Source organism: Pezoporus occidentalis, unplaced genomic scaffold, assembly GCF_034315485.1.
Source record: "Pezoporus occidentalis ecotype Australia unplaced genomic scaffold, CSIRO_AGI_Poc_V1 ctg19, whole genome shotgun sequence".
In the NCBI taxonomy this organism is placed as follows: Eukaryota; Metazoa; Chordata; class Aves; order Psittaciformes; family Psittacidae; genus Pezoporus; species Pezoporus occidentalis.
The window spans coordinates 8,864,442-8,885,975 of NW_026913748.1; the positions used below are offsets into that span (position 1 = coordinate 8,864,442).

Here is a 21,534-nt window from a genome sequence, read left to right on the forward strand (position 1 = left end):
GACCATAAAGGAACCTGAAGTCTTTTTGCAATTATTGTGGTTATTTCAAATATTGAAAAACAGAGGAAAAAAAAGCAAAAGGCCACTCATGGGTCTATTAAAAGCAATTTAATATTTATAGAACTTATCCAACATTCTTTTGCTCTTGTCAGTTCACACAGACATATCACTCTTTTGTTTATGGATTTTCATTAAATATATTTTGGCATAATAAAACTATGCATATTAAACTACTGTTGATAACACTTACTGTTTTGGCATTGAATTCTATTCTAAGGAGGGGAAATACACCCTGCTTTCAGAATGTGAAACTGAAATAATCTGGATTGAAATACATACAAACCTATATCCCAAATTTGTACTGAATTGAGTTGAACATCTACATGAATGTGTACTTGGAAGATACAAGGTTTTTGGATATCAAGTGTGATGTTAAGTGTTTTAACAAAGGCTTTTGTGATGAGTTGCAGAACTACAGAAAACTCTGCACAGAGAAACCCCAAAATCGATGGATTTTTTTAAACTAAGGTTTCCTCCTTTTATTTTCCTCTCTTTTTTTTTTCTTTTCTTCTTTCATCTTCTTTTTCCCTTTCTCTGTTCTCCTTTCCTGTTTTTCCATGTTTCTCTTTTTCTTCCATTTCTTTTTAATGTCCTTTTTTTTTTCATTTTTCATTTCTTTTTCTGTCAAGCAGAAGTTGAATAGAACTGAAAGCTTTATTTGAATTTTCTTAATATTTGAAAGGAGAAATCAGTGACTTCAAAGATGTGTTCTATTGCTGGCATTTTACATGCTACTGTGATGACTTTAGACAGTGGATTTACTTTTTCTATCCAGTCTCTTCATTTACTGAAAAGCAGGAAGAGTTGGGGGAGATGGTTTTGAAGTTTTCTGTGGTTGTTATGAGACATTGCTCATTGCTCTACAGCTGCTCTCTGGAGTTGAGGTATGGCTACTGTTAGAGATTCCTAGGTAGACAACTGATTTTCTTGGCATTCAGATTTGGTTAAAAGTTACGCAGTTCTCGCTTGCAAAATTTATGAGCAGCTGAACCCCAAGAGAATGAAATGAAATCTGCCTCCAAATGTTCATACAGCATGCCAGATCATGTCTTCCTACAGCAATGAAACCTCATCATGACATGAACTTTTTACTGCCATCCGAAAACTTATTTAGTTCAAGTTTTAAAGATACATGCTTTTGAGTGTGACAATCCTGAGATCTCATAGTCTCTTGAACGTTTTGGGGGGGAATATTGTAGTAGTACCGATCTGTGAAGGCTTGCACAGAATCTGTGAGCTTTTTGCTCCAATCTGTTGGTAGCATTACTTTATATACTCTTTCATCATGTTTTTGATGCTAAGATTTCAGTGAAAATTATGCTTTTGAATTCCTGAGAAAACAGTCATATTACTCTATTTGCAGCTAATTCTCTTCAAAATGAATCATTAATAGTATATCTGGGAGAACACCAAGTAAAGTTATTCAGAGTTTGTTTTACATAACTTAAACCTAACTCTGAAATACGGAAAAATCCAGAAACTCTATCAAAAGCTGGATACCAGAAACCTGGCATTAGTTAAAAATTTTAGCCCTAATGTTTGTTGCACAATTTTTTATTTTTTATTTTTCTAGTTAGATTTGTAAAAAGAAAGAAACCCAAGCTAAAACCTCAAAATAGTCAACTTTCTCCAATTACTAATTCTGATCAGATCACCTGAGTACAAGTGTTAATGTATGGTATCTTGCAATTGTCTTCCAGGAAAATGGAGAAACCTTTATTTAGGTTATGTCCCTTTTGGCTTATTTATTCTTTCTTTTATTTGAATTTTTTCCATCTCCTTGGTGTTCCTTGTAGCAATGACAGTTTCAACTAGTCCAGAGGAAGCAAGAGGGAGTTAAGCCATGTGTACTGACAAAGTAGTTTGATAATAAACCATTAATTTTTACTTTACTGATGCATCCTTAGTAACTAGAACTTGCTGGATTTGAACTGTGGCTCTGTAAATTCCTAATACTACACAAATAAAATAAAACATTTAAAAAACACATAGGTTTGGTCTGTGAGGTATAATTTGAGGTCAGTCTAAATTGTTTTAATTATTTCATTATTATGCATATTAATATTCCATGGTAGGATGTATCTGCTTCTAGTGATACAGCATTTTGCAGTTTGGTTTAGGACTTTGGTACTTGACAAAGGGGTCTGTACTATAATTATGAGATGATCCCTTATTTAAAAAATATGGTTTCCAACTCTTTAGAGCAGCTGTGTTCAGTGTTAAGAATTTACATCCAGAGGCATTTAGAAATACTGCATTACTGTGACAGGGACCTATGAGATGTGGTACAACCTCTTTGCCCCCAGAACATCCCTGGATATCAGACTATATTGACACCTGCCATTTCAAACCAAATCAAACCAAACCAAGCCAAAACCACTTATTTTAAAACAACAGTAGTAGGAAAAGACAAATGCTGCTTTGAGGAATCAAGTCAGAGTCAAAGAAAGTGAAAGAGACCAACTCAAAAAGGCAGAAGACCAAACTCCCATCAAATTCTCTATTTATTTGATGACAGTCAGTAGTGTAAACTTGCCTCCCAGTTTCCTACCCGTATACTTCAAACTAAAAATGGAAGAGAGATCCTTCAAGTAGATGAGAGAGGTTGGCTGTTAAGAGTGTTTTCTCCACATGTTGGCCACCAAGGCTGTGACTGAGGGTCTTGACCCATCCTGCACATAATCCCACTGCAGTCCTACTGCAAGAATTTAGCTTGTCTCTTTCTGCTGCAATCTGCAGTAATAGCTTTCCTCATGTGGAACTGTTTATAGAAATGAGACTGAACTGGCCTCACACAAGCCAACATTATCACCTCCTAGTAACTGTGCAAAGCACAGGATGACAAGCTGCTGCTCTGTATTTTCATAACTCTGCAGTAATTAGTGCCTGGCATCTGTAATGGAAATAAAGCATAACATTAGAGTATCTACGATGACATTGTTTTCATTTTATGTTTAATTTTTCAAAGACCAAAAAGGCAGATACACTAAAATGCCAAGAAGCCTCTTTTAATTAAAGTCCCTCTCATTTTTCCTTACTTCTTAAGCTACGCAAATGCATTGAGCCATTAAAAAGAAAGATAAAAGGAACCCCAAACACTGTTTGTATATAGTCTTTATGACTGCAGCTACTTATTTTGCAGCAGACATTATTATGACTAGAGCAGGTTATAGTGCAGTTTGACAAAACTCAAGGATGCTTTGCAGTGCTACGGAGTCAGACAGTGACTGGAAGGCTGCCTTATCTAGTTTTGGGATGTTTCACCTCACAGTATAGATCCTGCATCCAGATTTCATGCAGTGCTGTGCCAGAGGAGGCACTCTTATACCCCTGCTGCCATTAGGTTGTTTATAATCATGCTTTGGGTTGTTTGGTTGGTCCAGGTTTGGAAGGAAGAAGTAGGCTACAGCTGGTTTCCCTCTTCTGCAATGAAACTTCCACTGCTATAGCTTAATGCTCATGCTATGTATGATTGCCTACCATTGATATAATGTACTTACATAAGGTACACATCATGTACTTTCTCTTCACAGTAACAGCATATTACCTCTGGAAAATAAAAATAGCTGGCAGACAGTGAATCACAGAATGGTCTGGGTTGGAAGGGACCTTAAAGCTCATCTAGTTCCAACCCCCTGCCATGGGCAGGGACACCTTCCACTAGACCAGGTTGCTCAAAGTCCCATCCAGCCTGGCCTTGAACACTGCCAGCGATGTGGCAGCCACAGCTTCTCTGGGCAACCTGTTCCAGTGCGTGACCACCTTCATAGTAAAGAATTTCTTCCTAATGTCTGAACTAAATCTCTCATCAGCTTAAAGCCATTCCCCTTTGTTCTGTCACTACATGCCGCTGTAAGATGTCCCTCTCCAGCTTTCTTGTGAACTCCCTTTAGGTGCTGGAAGGCTGTCTCTAAGCCTTCTCTTCTACAGGCTGAACAACCCCAAGTCTCTCAGCTTGTCTCCATAGGAGAGGTGCTCCAGCCCTCTAAGCATGTTTGTGGCCCTCTAGACTCACTCAAGCATGTCCACATCTCTCGTGTTAGGTGCCCCAGAGCTGAATGCAGTACTGCAGGTGGGGTCTCAAGAGAATGGAGTAGAGGGGGGAAAAACACCTCCCTTGACCTGCTGGCCACACTCCTTTTGATGCAGCCCAGAACACAGCTGGCTTTCTGGGCTGAGAGTGCATGTTGCTGGGTCATTATAAGCTTCTTGTCAACCAACATCCCCAAGTCTTTCTCATCAAGACTTCTCTCAATCCATTCTCCACCCAACCTGCAGCTGTGCCTGGTATTGCCCCAAAACAGATGCAGGACCTTGCACTTGCCCTTGTAGAACTTCATGAGGTTGGCATTGGCCCACCTCTCACACATGTCATGGTGCATCTGGATGGCATCCCTTCCCTCCAGTGTGTCAATAGCACCGCACAACTTGGTGTCATCAGCAGACTTGCTGACGGTGCAGTCAATCCCACTGTTGATGTTGCCGACAAAAATGTTGAACAGCGTCGGTCCCAACACTGACCCCTGATGAACACCACTTGTCACTGCTCTCCACTTGAACATAGAGCTGTTGACTACAACTCTTTGAGTGCAATCACCCAGCCAATTCCTTATCCACCAAATGGCCCATCCCACAAACCCATGCCTCTACAGTTTAAAGACACTGATATTGTGGGGGATAGTGTCAAATGCCTTGCACAAGGCATGATTCCAGTTGTCTCTGTCCAAATTGCTGGCATAAATCTCTTAGACCACTTAGCCCAGGATTTTACCTGGCAGGGCAGAGTTTGGGTGGTGGGTTTCACTGAGAAAATTCAATAACCCTGGTGCTGTAGCATTTTTTGATCAGTTAGTAAAGACATTTGGTTCTATGCTTCACTGTAGATGCCACCTGAGCTCTCAATTCCAGATTCAGCAACCAAATATGTTTAAATAAACTGATCCAAATGCTGAAGTGCTTACTCAGGCAAAAATCACTGTTTTCCTTAGATAAAGACTAATAAAAACTGAATTGGGACTTCAGAAACTGGCCCCTTAAAAGCTGGAAGACAAAACTTCAGAGAAAACTAATGGAAGATCAATGCATAAGAGACAAGAGACAACTTTTTTTTTTTTAAATTATTTTTATTTTTTCTTATATATTATCTACAAGCACAAGCTTTCATATTTTTAATGTAAAAATGCATACAGATCATTATATATATAAAAATCAACTAGCCTCGTACCAAACTGCCAGATCCAACTATCCCCAGTTTTGGGGACAACTTGTCTGGATCCAGGTGCAAACCCAGTGGTTGATCTTCACTTCCATCTGTGGTTGCACCAAACCCCCAGATACGAAGATTCTCAAAGTTCTAGGGAAGTCTTGCTTCCTGATCCAGGTCTTGCAGCACGATCATGACTAACTCTTCATCAATTGAAGATAAATATTTAGAAACTTCATAAATGACAGTCAACTTGTTGTACGTAACAAGTATCCATTTCACCTTTCCTCCCCCGTTTTGTTTACCGTCCTTCGCATCCTCTCCCCACTGAAATGATAGTGGACAGAGGAGAAGAATTTAATGTTAGTGTCATATATGTACATTTAAATAGCAGCAGTAGAAACAGAATTTAAACTGTTGATGTCTGCTGCAGAAAGGCTACTGAATGTAGGTTCATGTTGCCTTTGGCCTTTTCAATGCTTGGGCACTTTTGGGTTCAGTTTAGACATTATAGAAATATGACACATTTCTAGTATAGCCAAAAATACATTGCATCATTGTGAGCAATAGTAAATCAGATTGCTTTTAATAGTATGTAGTATGTACCAGCAGATTATAATATACTATATTATAACAGGCTTGACAAGGAGCCCATTGCACCCAAGATTAAAAAAAAAAAAATCAATTAAATGAAGAAATTTGTGTTTTTGTGGGAGGGAAGGTCACAAAATTGCAGTCTACTTTTTGACCAAGTATTTATCTTGTTTGGCAGTTTCCAAATTCAGTCTTTGTAAAGGAATGTTACTATTTTTATTAGAGGTTCTTTATGTAACAAGTCATGTTTGCAGAGTGGAACATTTTCTTTCACCAGGATCTTGTAATTTCTCCATACAAACATCATAAAAGAAAAAATAATTTGCTGGGATTCTTTTGGAAAGTATTAGGGCCTTAACTTAGCTTCTCCTTCCTTTCAACTCTCATAATATGAATACGATGAATTTATTTTCTCTTGTCGTTCATACCTTGCCATTTTGTATTTTTAAATGCAGCTCAGCTCTGAAGCCCAAGAAAGGTTTTCAGATACAAGAACTGCTGAAGTTCTCTTAGAGAGGAATACACCAATTGCTTAGCACACCAACATAAAGACTTTCTTCTCAGCTATGTTGCCATGGGATTTCAGGTAAGGACTTTGTCTACTTCAGATTCATGCAACAGCACTGATTTGAAAGATAACAGAATGACTCGGTGCCTCAGCTTGCAAACCCTCACTCTGGCTCCTAATGTTGTAAGATACACATTTGCAAGTTCAGACCTTTAGCTAATGACTATTCGTGCATGAACAGGCACTACCCTTTCTTTAGCACTTGTATTGATTCTGCATTACTAATAGGACTAAAATTGGCAAAATCTCTCTCTTCTCTCCCCCACCCCAAAAGTTAAAAGATATGACAAATAGTTTGGGAACAGTTGTGTCAGAGTTCTTCCCAGAAGTACATGGTGAAGTTTCCACTGCAGTGCATCTAGTTGATGTATGCTAACATACCTGAATATGAGGACCAAAATATAGACATGGATTCCAGGGGAGTGAAATGAGTTTTCACTATCTAGAATAGGGGAAACAGAGAAAATAAACAACAGCACAAATAAAATATATGTCTGAATGTGATGTACTTTGATGCTGGTTGGGTAAAAGAAAATGTTTTCAGAAATTACTTTGGTAAAGTATCTTTAAGATAACATTTTTGAAAAAAAGCCCTGACTTGGGACTTTTCTCTGTCGACAGGGATGTAAGTGCTTGATTCTCCAGGCTACCACTTATATGGCTACCTGTAACTGTATAAAGTGCTATCCAACCAGATATCCTCACTCTTCTACAGGTGTGGTTGATAGCCTTTTGGTCTTACTTCCTCACAGAGGCAAATAACCATTTAAAGTACAAAACAGAGGAGAATAAAGCTGTAAGCAGTTCCTAAAAGCGGGCTGTTCCTCAGAGGAGAATACTACTAATAATCCCATTTGTCATCCCAACCTTTGGCTCTGGTTTTACATGATGACAGTCTGAGCTGCACACCATGCTGCCTGAAGGGATGCAACACAGCTGGTGGGAGATCAGCACAATCTGAATGAAAATCTTCCATTCTTGGTTCTTGCATCTCTTAGAATACAGTTAACAACCAAGTAGACAGGAGGCAAAACTTAACAGCTGGCTTAAATGAGATGCAGGAGAGAGAAGAAGGGAGAAGTAAAAACCGGACACTTTTTACCCCAGGCACTAAAATCTGATAAAATGCACTTTCACTTCAGTGTGCCAGATAAAAGTCACAAAAACCCCTGTGCTGGTTTAAACCATAGAGTGCTTCAAGCAACATCTGAAAGTTTAAACAGCTGGGAATTATGGCCTTCTGATATGGTAGAGGTCATTCACATCTGATTTACATTTGGGCTTAGACTTTAAATTCTTCCCTTCCCAAGGATTCAATTCTGCAGTACAAAATAGAGTAAACTGAAGTAAGACCAAAACAAAATTGTAAACAAAAGCTAAAATCTACCCATAACTAAATCAAGAGTAATATGGTCATTTTTTTAGTTTGATTTCCCAACACATACACTCCCATTTCCCCAAGTACAGCACTGCACTTTGAGGGGGAAATGCTGAAATGCCACTGGACTAGCTGATTATTTCTTTATGAATTCTGCAATTTCAGAGGATCTGGAAAAGCAGCTGAACTTCAGCTCTATTGAAATGTGTGTCTTGCTGGCTGAACACTCCATGAAATAGACCTTTCCTCTATTCTTTGCATACTCTGAGAAGAACACCAGCACTCATAGATTTGACAAAAATAACAACAAGGAAAGACAGTTTGGAGTAAAAGCACACAATGCATCAATTTAGAGCTGGTGAAAGCTGTCAGATAAACTTTCTGGTACCACACAGCAGCCTTTACATGTATTCAGTCCTTGAGAACACCCGCTGTGACGGTTGTTGATCAACTGAGGGCTGAATCTTACTCTCCAATGGCTACTGAGCAGCTGGCTGGCTGGAAATGATTAGGCACTACAGACTTGCAGGGGATTGGAGCCAGCCTTGTAGAAGCAGAAGACGCTTTGTCAGTGCCAATCCCCACAATCATCTTGTCCTTTGGAGTTTTTTTTGTTTGTTTTTCTTTTCCCACATTAGCCAGAAGCAGTGTGGCTAAATACATTTCAAACCAGGAAAAAAAGTCTGACCCTGTGTTACTCAAAAAAGTGGTGTGGTTTGTCTTTTTTTTTTTATTTATTTTTTTTTAATTGCAAAGCTTTGACCATTTTAATTAAATGTGTTCTGCTTGACTCATCCCTACTCCAAGCTAGTATGCTCTACAATGCTTCTCTGGCTTAGTACAGCTCTTTTTAGCTGCTGATTTTGGTAAGCATCTTATTAATTGCCTGCTTGACGTGGGTGGTGGAGCTCCGTCTCCGAGTCTTGCCCTGGACCATCTTTCGACGCCGTACCTCACGACAGAGCTCATAGAAGGCCTCCATAATGTTGCCCTCTCCTGTGCAAGCAGAGCACTCATAAAAAGCACATGCTAGTTCTGTGGCCAGCTTTTCACCTTCCTCTGTGCTGACCTGCCTGGAGTGATCCAAATCTGCTTTGTTCCCCACCAGGATCAGTGTGACATTTTTTGGCTTTTTAACTTCATCCAACAAGTTCTTGAGTGGCAGCACCTCCTCAAAGCTGCCTCTGTCCGTGATGTCATAAACCAGCACAAAGCCTTCACCCCATCGCACATGTCCTTCTTTCTGAATAGCATCCTCCTGTTTTGAAAAGACAGATACCAGCCTTAGGAATTTGATTTATGAAGAACACACCAAGCCTGCAGACCAATGTTGGTCCTCCAAAGCCTACAAAGCCATGTACACCTGCTTTACTTTATACTTTATGCACATCATCATCTTTTTTATCATGTAGTGTAGGAGAACTACTCTACCAAGGTGTCATGGGCTGCCTGTTGACAGGCTGGAAGCAGGCAATTGGAAGAGGGTCTCTGCTGAATGATACCCAACACACAAACTGTATAGGCCAGAGCAGTGTGAGCACCTGCCATGTTTTGAAATGAAGGGGAGGCCTGGCTATGACAAAACTGCTCTTCACTTTGATGGGAATCACTGACTGATGCTGTCAAGCCTCATCACTTGATTGTAGAAATAGACTGTGCATAATAATAACAATACATTGTTGGGTTGACCCTGAATCACGAAATGAGAACAAAATTATTTTAATCCCAGAGTATACCCTGACTTGTTTGCTCTTCTAGTGTTTGAAAACGAAGCAGGGTCCCTTGCAGACGGGTCTGGATCCAGCATTCTGGGTGCAGCAGCAAGCCGATGGTGGTGGAGGGGGGAGACTGCTCAGAAACAAATCTCTGACCCCAGAAGTGAAGCACATCTGCCACCCACCACCTCACTCCCCTTCCCTGCTGTCTATCGAAGCCCAGGTATTGGATAATAGCACCCACACACCTGACCAGCTGTATCTAGTATCTCCATGGAAACCACTTCATCGTCAATGGTAGCTTGGTGACGATATGTAGACTCTAAAATAAGAACACATTTTGTGAAACATTTTAAAAGAAGGTTTTGGGTTTTTTTTATCTTCTTTACAGCTACCCCAGCACAAGACCTGAAATGTGACATATAGTTTCACTAAACTAAATATGAGAGACAGTCATTCTGGAGTAAGTCGTCCTTTCTATAACTGTGACTCTTTTACCCCCCTCCATATGGCAAAACTTTTTTCTTCGTACATTTTACACCTTCAGAAGGTTGTGCCTGTGGATGCTTCACTTTGTGCCCAACAAAAGGAAAGAATTTCCTGCAGCAAAGAGCTCTGGAAGACTGCAGCCCATTTTCCATGTTTGTTGATAGGGAAGGCTGCCACCTATGAAACATAACTACCACTACTCTCAAAGTATCCAGCTCAACAGCCTGTCAATGCATAGCTTGAAGTCTCAAGATCAAAACCAGTATGGTTGCAGAACAGGGAACCTAACCACTAAGTCAAGCCTTATACTGTGATAAAATTACAGACCAGTTAGCTATTTTAGGAATGTCTCTGAAACATGCTGAATTCATCACATTCCCCTCTTCTAGCAAGGGCTCAAGCAGTGATTTCCCTCTCTATGATTTATAAGGATAACCAGTGGGCATTAAGCATTCACACTATGCTACAGAAAAAAAAGGAACATATTTACTGTGTCCCATGTTCTGGAACAAGACAACTAATCAGAAAGCTAATGACAAAAGGACTTGTTTTATCTTAATGAACTGATAAGTTAAATTTGATAGCATTTGACCTAAAACCTGGAAAATTATTTGTGCTGACAGTGGGATTTATTACTGTTGCTAGCTCACAGATGTCTTGTATCACAAGGCAAATGCGTATGCTGTAAAATTGTGGCCAATGACTATGACTGCTTTGCATTGTCAGAGACACAATTCTTTTATTTGGTGCAAATCTCCTCGAAGGGTATCTTTAAGGAAACACATTTCTTTAATTTGAACTTCTGAAAGGGCTCATGTTTGGTGAATGCTTTTTTCATTATGTACTTATCACTTCTTGATGATCATGAACATTTCAATGCTGTCAGTGCTGCGAACAACTCTCTTCCCAAACCAAAAATATCTCTTCCCTCCTGTGCCACCTTAATTGCTTTAAGTAGCACAGCTGCCTCTAGTAGGGACAAATGGTCAATTTAGTTAGGCAGATGGCAAGCAATCTTGCTGTAGGGTTTCAAGCAGTGAAGACTAGTTTTTAAAGGCTGTAAATACCCCTTCTGTTTAGTGTTACAAAGCTGTTGAAGGAGATGGAGTCATACCTTTGTGATCCTGGGGCTATACCTACATGGCAGAGTAAGATACATGTAAATGGACAATAGGACAAGGGGTAATGGGTTAAAACTTAAACAGGGGAAGTTTAGATTGGATATAAGGAGGAAATTCTTTCCTGTTAGGGTGGTGAGGCACTGGAATAGGTTGCCCACGGAGGTTGTGAATGCTCCATCCCTGGCAGTGTTCAAGACCAGGTTGGACGAAGCCTTGGGTGAGATGGTTTAGTGTGAGGTGTCCCTGCCCATGGAACTTGATGATCTTAAGGTCCTTTCCAACCCTATCTATTCTATGATTCTAAATCTCAGTGGTATGTCTTATTCCACCCTTCTGTTCACCCTCCTAGCTACAGTAACTTCCTCAGGGGAATGCAGGAAGGGCAGGAACACTAGTTTGGTGTGGAAGTTGTAGTGATGCACCTTCAACAATTTATTTTAGCTCCCTCTGCAGCACCCCATGTCCAAGGTGATTTAGGAACTTACGCTTTGTTTCTTCTGGGGGAAGAGCGCTGTGAAAAGTGATGGCCCTCTGCCTGAGTAATGTGATATTAGCTCCTTACTTGTTTAGGCCTTGCAATGCTTAAACGCCTTTGGCCATCTGGCCCTGCTTGACAAGTAGGTGCTGAGAACTGGTCCACACAACTTGAGGAAGTGCCCATCCAACCACGTCTGCTGTGTATCTGTGAAATGTCCTTAGAGTGCAGTAGGCCATATGGCCCTCCCCATGAAATGGGAGACTAAATCCCAAGGAGTAGACTTGAGCTTGCTGCAGAAGAGCAGCATGATTCTTAAATGGTACTTGAGTTCTCAGTAAAAGGACTGGCACTTTATGGTGCAAGTTTAATTCCCCTTGGCCACTCACACTGGGATGGAATTTGATCCTGGAGGAGTAGCACTTATTTTGGTCAGGTTAGTGTAAATAAATCTTAGTAAATGTGTGTCTGTTCTTGTGCTTTGGAATGTGTGGTAGCTGGGTGAATTTTAATGAGTGTAAAACAGCTGGATGTTTAAAGCATTTAGTGGTGTAATCACAGACATGGCTTCTCCTTCAGGAGTGCAGATATGTGAAGAAACTGGTTGTCCTGTAAGTTATGAGCCCTGAAGTTGTGATTTCTGGTCCGTTCACATCAATATCATGGTACTATAAAAATGCACTGCCTTGCTTTGGGATTTATTAATATTATTTTATCGTTTTCCCTGTGGTACTTTATTTTTTTGTTTGTTTGTTTTTTAGACATGCAGCTAGAGAGAAACGAGATGACCTGAGATACCTGCTGGATCCCTAATTGAAGCCATTGATAACATAGGTGTCTATGTCTCAGCTAAGCACCTAGTTTCCTATTAGAGTTGATAAAGTGAAATAGATGCTGGGTATAGTTTGTCTGATCTCCCTCCTGGGATAAAATTGCACGTCAAAAGCACTTAGAAGTCTAAAATTGGCCAGATGAATCCATGCTGTAAATGCCTTATGCTTTTATCATCATGTCAAGTAGAAAAAGCAAAGTGTAGCACTTTACCAGTGGCTCCCAAGATGACTGTAAGCAACTTTCTGAGCTTCAGACTGTCATTTGCATCAGGTGATACCTATACATTACATTTATATGTATATGGCTAAAACCCCATAGTTAGAAAGGAAACCACAGAGTAGGATTTTGTTCTTCAAACTCAGTGTCAAAACTTCTAGCCTCAAAGCAGAGTTAGGGAGGTGCTGCTGCTGACTTGAGCATGGTGTACCTGTTGTGCTGCGAGTGCTATGGAAATAGCCACATTTGGTGGTTTTCTCTGCTTCAATGCAAGTAAATCTGACCCATTCTTGTTAGTTTCAGTGTATGCTATGCTTCTAGTAATATTCCAAATAACAAGATCAAAGGTGCTGGTAAGTGTGGCTTTGAAAGTTGATGCCAGATTTCAGGGTTCCACTTGGTTATAAAGCTGCAATCCCCCAGCATTCTTGCTGTGTGAAGCACTCTTGGTTCTCACAGTCCTTTTGTTTGAAACATTGAAGTTTATTCCAGGAAGCTTTAGAGCTGGTTTGGTTTTAAGCCTATAATATATTGCCACAATCATTCATTACTAGGAACTGGATAAAATTTTCAAATTACCACAGCTGTTGAATAATATGGAAACAATGATCTTCATTTATTTAATTATTTATTGGGGGCGATTAAATTAAAAAATCCTTGGGCTCTGTGTTGATAATCATGTTACGAATCTTCCTATTCTGAGCAATACATTTAAAAAAAAAAAGAAGGAAAAAATTACTAAACTTACATAAAGAAAACTTTGAAGCCCATAATTCGTAATCTGCCCATGGATATGATATTCAGTCACAGCTTGACCACATCACATCATTGTGCTATGCTTATTATGACATATTTAATAAAGTTTTTGCCTATAAGACTTAACTGGTTATTTACCAAACCTATTTGTGGGGGACTATTCTGATCTCTTGAATATAACTGTTCCAGAAGATTATATTTTTTAGAAAAAAAACTAGTATCTGAAAAGTAACTAGTTCTTGGTTTGTATTTGCAGTGATACAGAAAGCTGTACTGATGTAAAAAGCTGTTTTCAGTACTTGTTTATTTTGAACAGGCAGTATGTATCGGGGATATCGGGGTATGTCACAGCTCTGTGAGGAAAAGGTTTGCATTGGAAAGGTTTATTGCTTTTAGGAAAACACTTGTTGTAGGAGTAGGTAGATCAGCCATGATGGAACAATGACATACACCATTTTACAGGTAAATTGAAGTATCAGCCTGGCCTCTCTTGTTTTCCTTTAAGTAGAGGGACAGTAACTCTGTTTCCATTCAAAATTTTAGTTCATTTTTGTCAAGAAAGGGTAATAAAACAAGGAAATAGAAAAATGCTCTAAGGAACTTTGGTCTCATGGTGGCTTTCAGCCAGCTGGATCTGAGAACTGCAAGTGACCTAGAGAAAGAGCTTTTGTGTAATAATTATAGCTGAGTTTCTAGGCCAAAAGGATTCAGCTAATAGGCATGAACTTCTAAGTCATAGTTAAAATCTTGTTGGATGGCAGTGGATAAGTATGCTTAAAAGACTAAAATTTATCATAATTATTTCTGGTTAAAGGTTCCTGTTGTTTGTTTGGTTTTGTTTTTTTAAATAAATTTTGTGCTCACTTGGACTCCCCCAGTCCTTTACATCCACCAGGATGGCACCTGTCTATCACATTTGAGAACAGCACATTTGACAGCCCGCTGGGAAAACATTTACCTTCATTACTAACTCTGGTGCTGTTTGATATGTTCTCCTGAGACTTCCTTGAGCTTGCCTCTGAGAAGTCTATCCCCTTGCTGCATTTCCTTGCTGTGTCAGGAACTTTTCACCTTTTAGAAAGCCCTGCAAGTTGAATATATGTTCCTGACTCAAAGTCTCTCCTGCCTTCTTCCTTCCCCCATCCCAGCTCTTCTCAAAATTCAGCTAAATGTATTTTTCTTGCTTCCATCTGCCTGTTACTTACTCCATCCATTATTTATCTTACAGGAAGGTTTTTATTTTGCAACCATCAGTGGTTTTTACAGTAAGCACAGTACTGCCTTTGTGTATTTAGAATGCATTTCTAATGCTAATGCAGTGTATCCCCACGTGTTTATTAACTGATACTGCAGGCCCAAACATAAGCTTAGTTGGGTTATTTATTAGTAACACCATCAAATGATATGCCATGTATTGTAGTGCCATCATTATTAGCATGGGTAAAAGTTATCAGAACTCTGATAGCTCTGATAACTGGACTTGGACTCTTCAATGTTGTGTTTCTGCATGCGGAACCCCAAGAGTCAGGACATACCGAAGGAAAAGTTCCAGGAGATTGTACAGTATCTGTAATGTGGTTTATATGTATGACTGTCATACTGCACAAACATTCATGTCAAGCTACAAATTTCAACCAAAATGTATATGAAAGAAGAAGGCATTTGTTTGCAGTGATAGCTAATTCAACTCTTAAGGACTTCATGTGCAGCTTGCTCTTGTGAATGCTGTTTTTGGAATAGACAGGTGATGTGCAAAGATCTATAAAATTTTCATCTTGGTATGAAAGGGTCTGTTGTATTCCCAGAACTTGCTTTTTAGGTAGAACTTGTGGGAGATATAAAACTAGCCTACAGAAAAGCATTTTTTTCTTGATGTGTTGATATTTTCAATAAATAACATTTTTGCCCTCTAATAGAAATCCCAGAATACTTGTCGTGTTAAAACTCCTTTCCTATAGGTTCTGTCCTTCCCCAGCTTTTACTGAGATAGGCAGAGAAAATGTACATATACCTGGGAACCATATTCATTAAGGCACCCTAAAACAAATCCACCAAAGCCAGAACAGTGCTAACTAGCAGGGAATAAGCTTGAAGGCTTTAACTGGTTTTGGTGGTGTGTGGGTTTGTTTCATTTAATTTTCTGATTTAACTTTCTCAGCAGCATTAAGCAGAGGCATTAGTTCCTGGTGGGAATTATGTCTGTGACAAGTTTGTCTAAAGCCATGTTCTGCTGCACCTCTTTGCTTGATTGTGGCAAGAAGCCTTTGCTAGTGAAGCTGTGAGTTTCAGCTTATTTCTGCCAATAAAAACAAAAACTAACCAGTAAGACTTTTCTCGCACCTAAAAGAAGCAAAACAAAAGCCCGCTCTCCTGGAGGTGCAAAAGCAAGCACTGGAAACTTCTGCTCATCTGGAGAATATTTCAAAATATGATGAGCAAGAAAAGCAGGGGCAAAATATTTTGCAGCTGTAGCTACAGCAAGAACAGTCACTACCATTCCTGATTTTTGCTGTCAAGCTACTGTAAAAAGGCAATATTTTTATTACTGGCATCAGGAATATCTTCATCTTGAGACTGGTATGAAAGAAAACAAACCACACTTTCAGATAACTGTTTCCCATGTTATTTTAAGCATCTTCCTCTGCTGCTCTCAATTATAATTTCATCATTTCAAGTCTTTGTTGAGCATTTTAGAAGCCAGTGTTAGGGGTTTAAGGTGCTCTAGGCTATGCCACTCCATTTCCTTACAAACACCTCAGAAATCAGGAATACTTTCATGGCTCTTTGCTGTAATACAGTCAATATAAATTCCTACTGCTGAGGAGTATAATAAAAACTTTATAATGTATTAAATATATATCCAGGTAAGTAATATTTTTGTTTTGAAATAGGGGAAAGACAGAAGCCCAGGAAGATACATACCTGGGAAGGCACAATCTGGACTACTGAGGACTGAATCCCTTAAGCACTGAGGCAGAAGGAGTGAGTAGTTTTGCTAATAAAAATTGAGGGTACTAATAGCTAGAGTCTGGCCTGAAAATAAGGCCGTTTTCCAGCAATTTATGAAGTGTCTACACATTTGTCATAGTACTCTCCGAAACACAGGTTGGCAGCCATTCCTCCTAGTCCCAAATGGTTGGTTACAATTACATCTCACTTTGGCTGAGAGCCCACACTGGACCACATATATTATTCCTAGCTTGTGTTTGGATAAGCTGTAGTTGTCAGCATGGGTGTTCAGATGAAATATGCAGAAGGTGAAGTTCTGCGAGACGATGACAGAACTCTCTCCTGTTTTGCTCACTATGGAAAATGGTTATTTTTAATCATGAACATGTGGATGATCTGGTCTGTAGCTCTGGGTAGGCTTCAGTATCCTGTTCTTCAGCAGGAGGAAAAGAGGGCTGGGAGAGAAGGCTTCCCCCTGGGGCTGCTGGCCTGTCAACCTTTATACCCTAAGGCTGAAGGGACCATAAGTTAATGATTTATTAATGCTTATTTTAGTATGGCCTTCTTTGTTAAAAGTTCTGTTTGGTGTCTGGGCAGTTTCTGTCTCAGCTGTGCTGCTGGGTGTGAGTATTTTTATGGTAGAGGCAGGCAGCAAACCTGCAGGAGTGTTAAGACAAACTTGCTGAGTGAGCCACAAGTCAAGAAAACTAGCAATCCACAGATGTGTTTCTTCAACTTGTGATCTGCAGCAGGGAAAGCATTCCTGGGGACAAAGAGTTTGTATTCAGCTGGTATTCCAGCTGTCCAGACAATGTGTTAGCTGAATAAACCAGAGAGCAAAGTCTTTGAGAACTATATTTGGACCTGAGGACCTGAGCTCTTTTTCGTGGCTGCGCTGGCACAAAATTAGCCCAGAAAGATAGTTCTCGGATCTTCTCTTGTTAGGGTAAATTATTCTTAGTGAGGTCTTTGCTCTCACTGCTGTTTCTGGTTATCAATCAGTTTGATGGAGGCTAGTTTAGATATACTCCCACTCTGCTTTGTTGTTTATGTTGTTTGTATAGATCTGTATTTATCAGGTGCAGAGAAGTCACTCATGCTAGCAATATTTGCTAGTGTTGTGATGTTAATTACATTATGCATGGTATGTTTAAACTTTTCATGTAGTCACTGAACGATGCCATTTTGCTAACAGAATCCCCAGCTACAGATGTGGTTATATAGGCAAAACTAACCTTCTAATGTAATAATAATCTTCCTTGCAACAAGCTTTCTAATGGGAAAAGTCTTCTTGCCAATGTAATCAATGTCTTCATGAGTAATTTCTGCTGTTCTTGCCACAGCAGTGAAATTTTTAAGTCTTGAGCTGGTTTATAGGAGATGAAGTTCTCTGTCATGAGATCATTTGGGGCACTAACAGAGGTATCTGTTTCCCTCTCTCAAGTGCTTGTTTACCTTGTTTGCCTTTCTGCAGCCCTTTGGCTGTTTCATGTTATGCTGGAGAAGAACAGTGCTGTCACAGGTCTTTCATAATCAGGCTAGAGACAGCAATTTGTACTATCTTGCCTCCTATCTTTGCTGTACTGATATCCACACATTTTACCCATGTTTGGTGGTGTCTTATGGTCTGTCTGTACACTGCATTAGATAGGACTTTTACAGAAACATCAATTCTCTTTTTTTCCCCCCTCCCAGTAAAAAAAGAGTGAACAAAACCTGAGTGACTTAAAGAAATGGTGACATAGTTGGAAGAAATCCTCTTCTAAAATGTCACTATTAATCTAGTAGCTCTAGCTAAATTAGAATTTTTAAGACTCATGTTTCTGTATGGTTACCTCTGCTCCTTCAAAGTAATGAATAGTCTTTTCTCTATCCTATTCAAATTAAATAAACTCCTACACTTTCTGTTTTTCTTTGCCTTTGTAGACAGGCCAGTCTGCCATGCACTGTTCTGCTGATTATCTACTCAGAGACAGTTTTTCTTTCAGAGGATTAACAAAGTCACATGAAATATGTGAACAGCTAGAGAAAGACATCTAGGCATAGCACAAGAAAGCCAAGTGACTTTTAGAAAGGTCAGCAAAAATATTATTTCCTCGGCTGATATTATTTTATATGTAAACTTCTATTTAAAATTCAGTCTTTGGAGAAATGCTTGGTGATTCTGTGCACCTTTGATATGTGAGTCTTAACTCTATGTGTACCAGTTACTTAAAGGATTTACAACTCTTCTAGGAGATGAAAGGTTTTATAAGTAAGAAGCAGAGAGGCAACAATCAGTCACAGAATCACACAAGAACTGAATAACCTGGCTCCTGCACTTCCTTGGGGGCTTATTGTGGTTTTTTGTGACAAAAATAGATATTCTAAGTCCCTGCACCTCAAAGCACCCAATTCTTCCAACTGTACATAAAAATTCTAATTCGGAACAAATGACACAACCTAGTTCATAACCCCAAAACCAACCTTGGATATCTCAGCTGTTTCTAGGTAAATGAATTGTTCTGATTATGACAGAACAATGAATGTGTTCTTGGAGAAATGCTAAAGAGCACCCACTTGGCCATAGCTATGATGATTCTTTTTCTCTCATTGTGTAATCCAGGAGATTCTCCCTATGTGCCATGGCTCATGGAGGCAAGCAATTTGTAATTTGCATAACCATTCTATGATTTGTAAGTACTCTGCAGGCCATCAGCGCTGTCTGTCTACTGCTGTGATGACTCTTTGGGCTTAGTCCTCAATAGATTTACCAGTTCCCTTGCTGACTTACTGTGATTGAGCATCTCCAATTTTAAAACCAATTGAGTATCACCTGTTTGATGGAAAATCACAATATCTCTCCATCTCTGAGGTCATGTGAAGGCACCCTAAATTCTGGACACTGCCACTAGCTCATGGGGGAAATTGCTAGATCCAGACTGTTACTACTATTTGCTGGCACTGAGGAGAGCAACTATTCACAGCAGCCTTGAAAATCGTGGTGTAAAGCCCTGGGTCACTGAGGTCCATGGGAGTCTTGTGTTCAGGCTTTCACCCACAGAGGGCAGGTGGCCAAATAAAGGTCTTTCTTTGCACCTCTACCCTGAATCTTATCCCCTTAGAGTAGGTCCATCTGTGAGACAGTGCTTGCTGGAAGGTATTACCGTTTACACGCTTATGGTTTTCTGGCAGCAGTAAGGTGGTTAAGCCCCGAGGCTGCAGGCTGCAAGCTCTCCCCAAGCCAAGCCACCTTGGTGGCAAGCAAACTGTCAGCCTGCTGCCATCCTGCTTCCAGCAAGCGTTGCTGAAACTGAACATAGGAATGCTTGTTTTCTTGCTTCTTCTATAAATCTCTTAATAGAGCCAAACTGAAATACAGCACAGATTTCCAGTTCTATATTAAATATCCTGTAGACGCTTATGTTTGTGAAGTGCTTTTAGGCTGTGGCTTAAGTGGTACCCTAACTAGACCAAGTGTTCTCAAGCCTCCAAACATCACACTGAATTTGCTTATTAATTTCCAAGTCGCGTTCTATTTAAAAGCATATAAACATTAACTAATTTTGGTGAAATCCATGTGGTAACCCAATCCCCCTTCTCAGTACATATTTAATGAGCTAAAGAAGACTAGATTAATGCTGAATTTGTATATTTACAAAAACTGTATGTATTTTTCCAGTGTGCAGTTCCAGCCTATTTATACATTTTGCTGGACCTCCAAGTCTGCTGCGCACATATGAATGAAATAATTGTGTGGTTCATTATAGATAAATATGGAAAGTAGAAAGTCAGTCACCTTGATAATGGCAGGTAACCACTTAGCTTTTTCAAACAACCAAACAGAGAAAACACGCCAAGATGGTGACAGTGACTTGCCAGATCAACAGAAATGATGGAGAAGACAAGGCTCCCCAGAAAATGACCTTTGCTGTAGTTGCTACCCCTTGGCTGAGAACAGTAAAATAAGCAGCACAGTGTTCTTCACTTTTTGTGACGATGCAGCTGTCTGGCCAGTGCTTGCACAAATTCAGCATCGTGCACTGAAGTGGCAGAGCTGCAAAGCCCTGACTTCAGCAGCAGCCCCATATGCCAAAGCTTGCAAGATTAGTGCTCCTCCCAGCAGAAAATGTTACTTTGTGGTTTGTAATTTGGCTCCTGGAGATATAGCAGTATATCCAGATGCTGCTAAAAATATGGTCCTTCATTTTCTTCTGGCAGGTTAGAGTAGTAAAGAATATTTATAAAGTGTGTTTTTTTCCTTTCCAGTTAAAATGTGCCACCCTTAAACTGAAAGTGGACAAGGTTTTTTACCCTGATGCTTAGTTTAGGGTAATGTTGAGCTTCCATCAGGCCTTGCACAGCTTAGTGAAAACTTTCCTAAACCCAGGAATTATCTGGGGATTCCTTGCATCAGAGAGCTACTGGGTGGTTGAAAACATAAGAAATAAACTATAAATATGACATTTTTGCCACAGGCCCAGTGATTTTTTGGCAAAACCTCCTCTTGCTTAGTAACTGGATAGTTTGCATCTGTTTTACTCCTGTCCTTTCAAAATTACTCAACAAAGCTGCTTATTCTTCCTGTAGGGCAAATAGGCCTCATTGATGCAACTTAAACTTTCTATGTTGGTGGAATATGTAGGTATCACTCTTTCCATCCAACTGCCAGTCCACGACTGTTAAGAAGAAATTAATCTGTTATGCTAAAACTTCTCAGGAAATTCAGCTTGGTGGTGCTTATAGGTGACTGGACACCACATCACCACAGGATGATGACAATAAAGGCAGAAACACATTCTTTTAAGCACTATTTCTTACAGCTTTTGAAGGTACAGTCCCTTTCTGACTCTGAAGACCTCAACAGTGTTTACACTTTCAGGAGATTTTCTTTCCTTTTTTTTTTTTTGTTAACACCTCCTTTGAATCCTGTTGTGATCCCTAGTTTTGAAAATAATAATAATAAAAAATACTTTATAAAACCCAATCTCTGGTAGGCAGCTTCGAGCAGAGATTACTGTGATTAAGAAAGAACTTATTCCCAATAGTTTATCAGGCTTTGAGTTTCCCAAAGCACTTAAGTAAGTTCACGATGACTGTAATACTTAATTTAAGCTGTTATCCACTAAACTGAATGTGAATGTAGAATTCAGTAAGTCAGAAGAGATCTAATTTCTGTTTTATTGAGGTAGGACTG

The 21,534-nt window shown here is 39.6% G+C and overlaps 1 protein-coding gene across 2 annotated transcripts in view; it reads right to left on the reverse strand.

The window, feature by feature from the left end:
* Positions 1–5,162: 5,162 nt before the first annotated feature.
* Positions 5,163–21,534, reverse strand: part of RERG (RAS like estrogen regulated growth inhibitor) — a 108,278-nt gene continuing 91,906 nt past the window's right edge. For both annotated transcript variants that reach the window (XM_062616719.1, XM_062616720.1), the window contains exons 4-5: positions 9,767–9,840; positions 5,163–9,061 (exon numbers count right to left, since the gene is read on the reverse strand). In XM_062616719.1, coding sequence (XP_062472703.1) covers positions 8,654–9,061; positions 9,767–9,840 — 482 coding nt within the window. In that variant the 3' untranslated portion in view covers positions 5,163–8,653. The remainder of the gene's footprint in view (positions 9,062–9,766; positions 9,841–21,534) is intronic.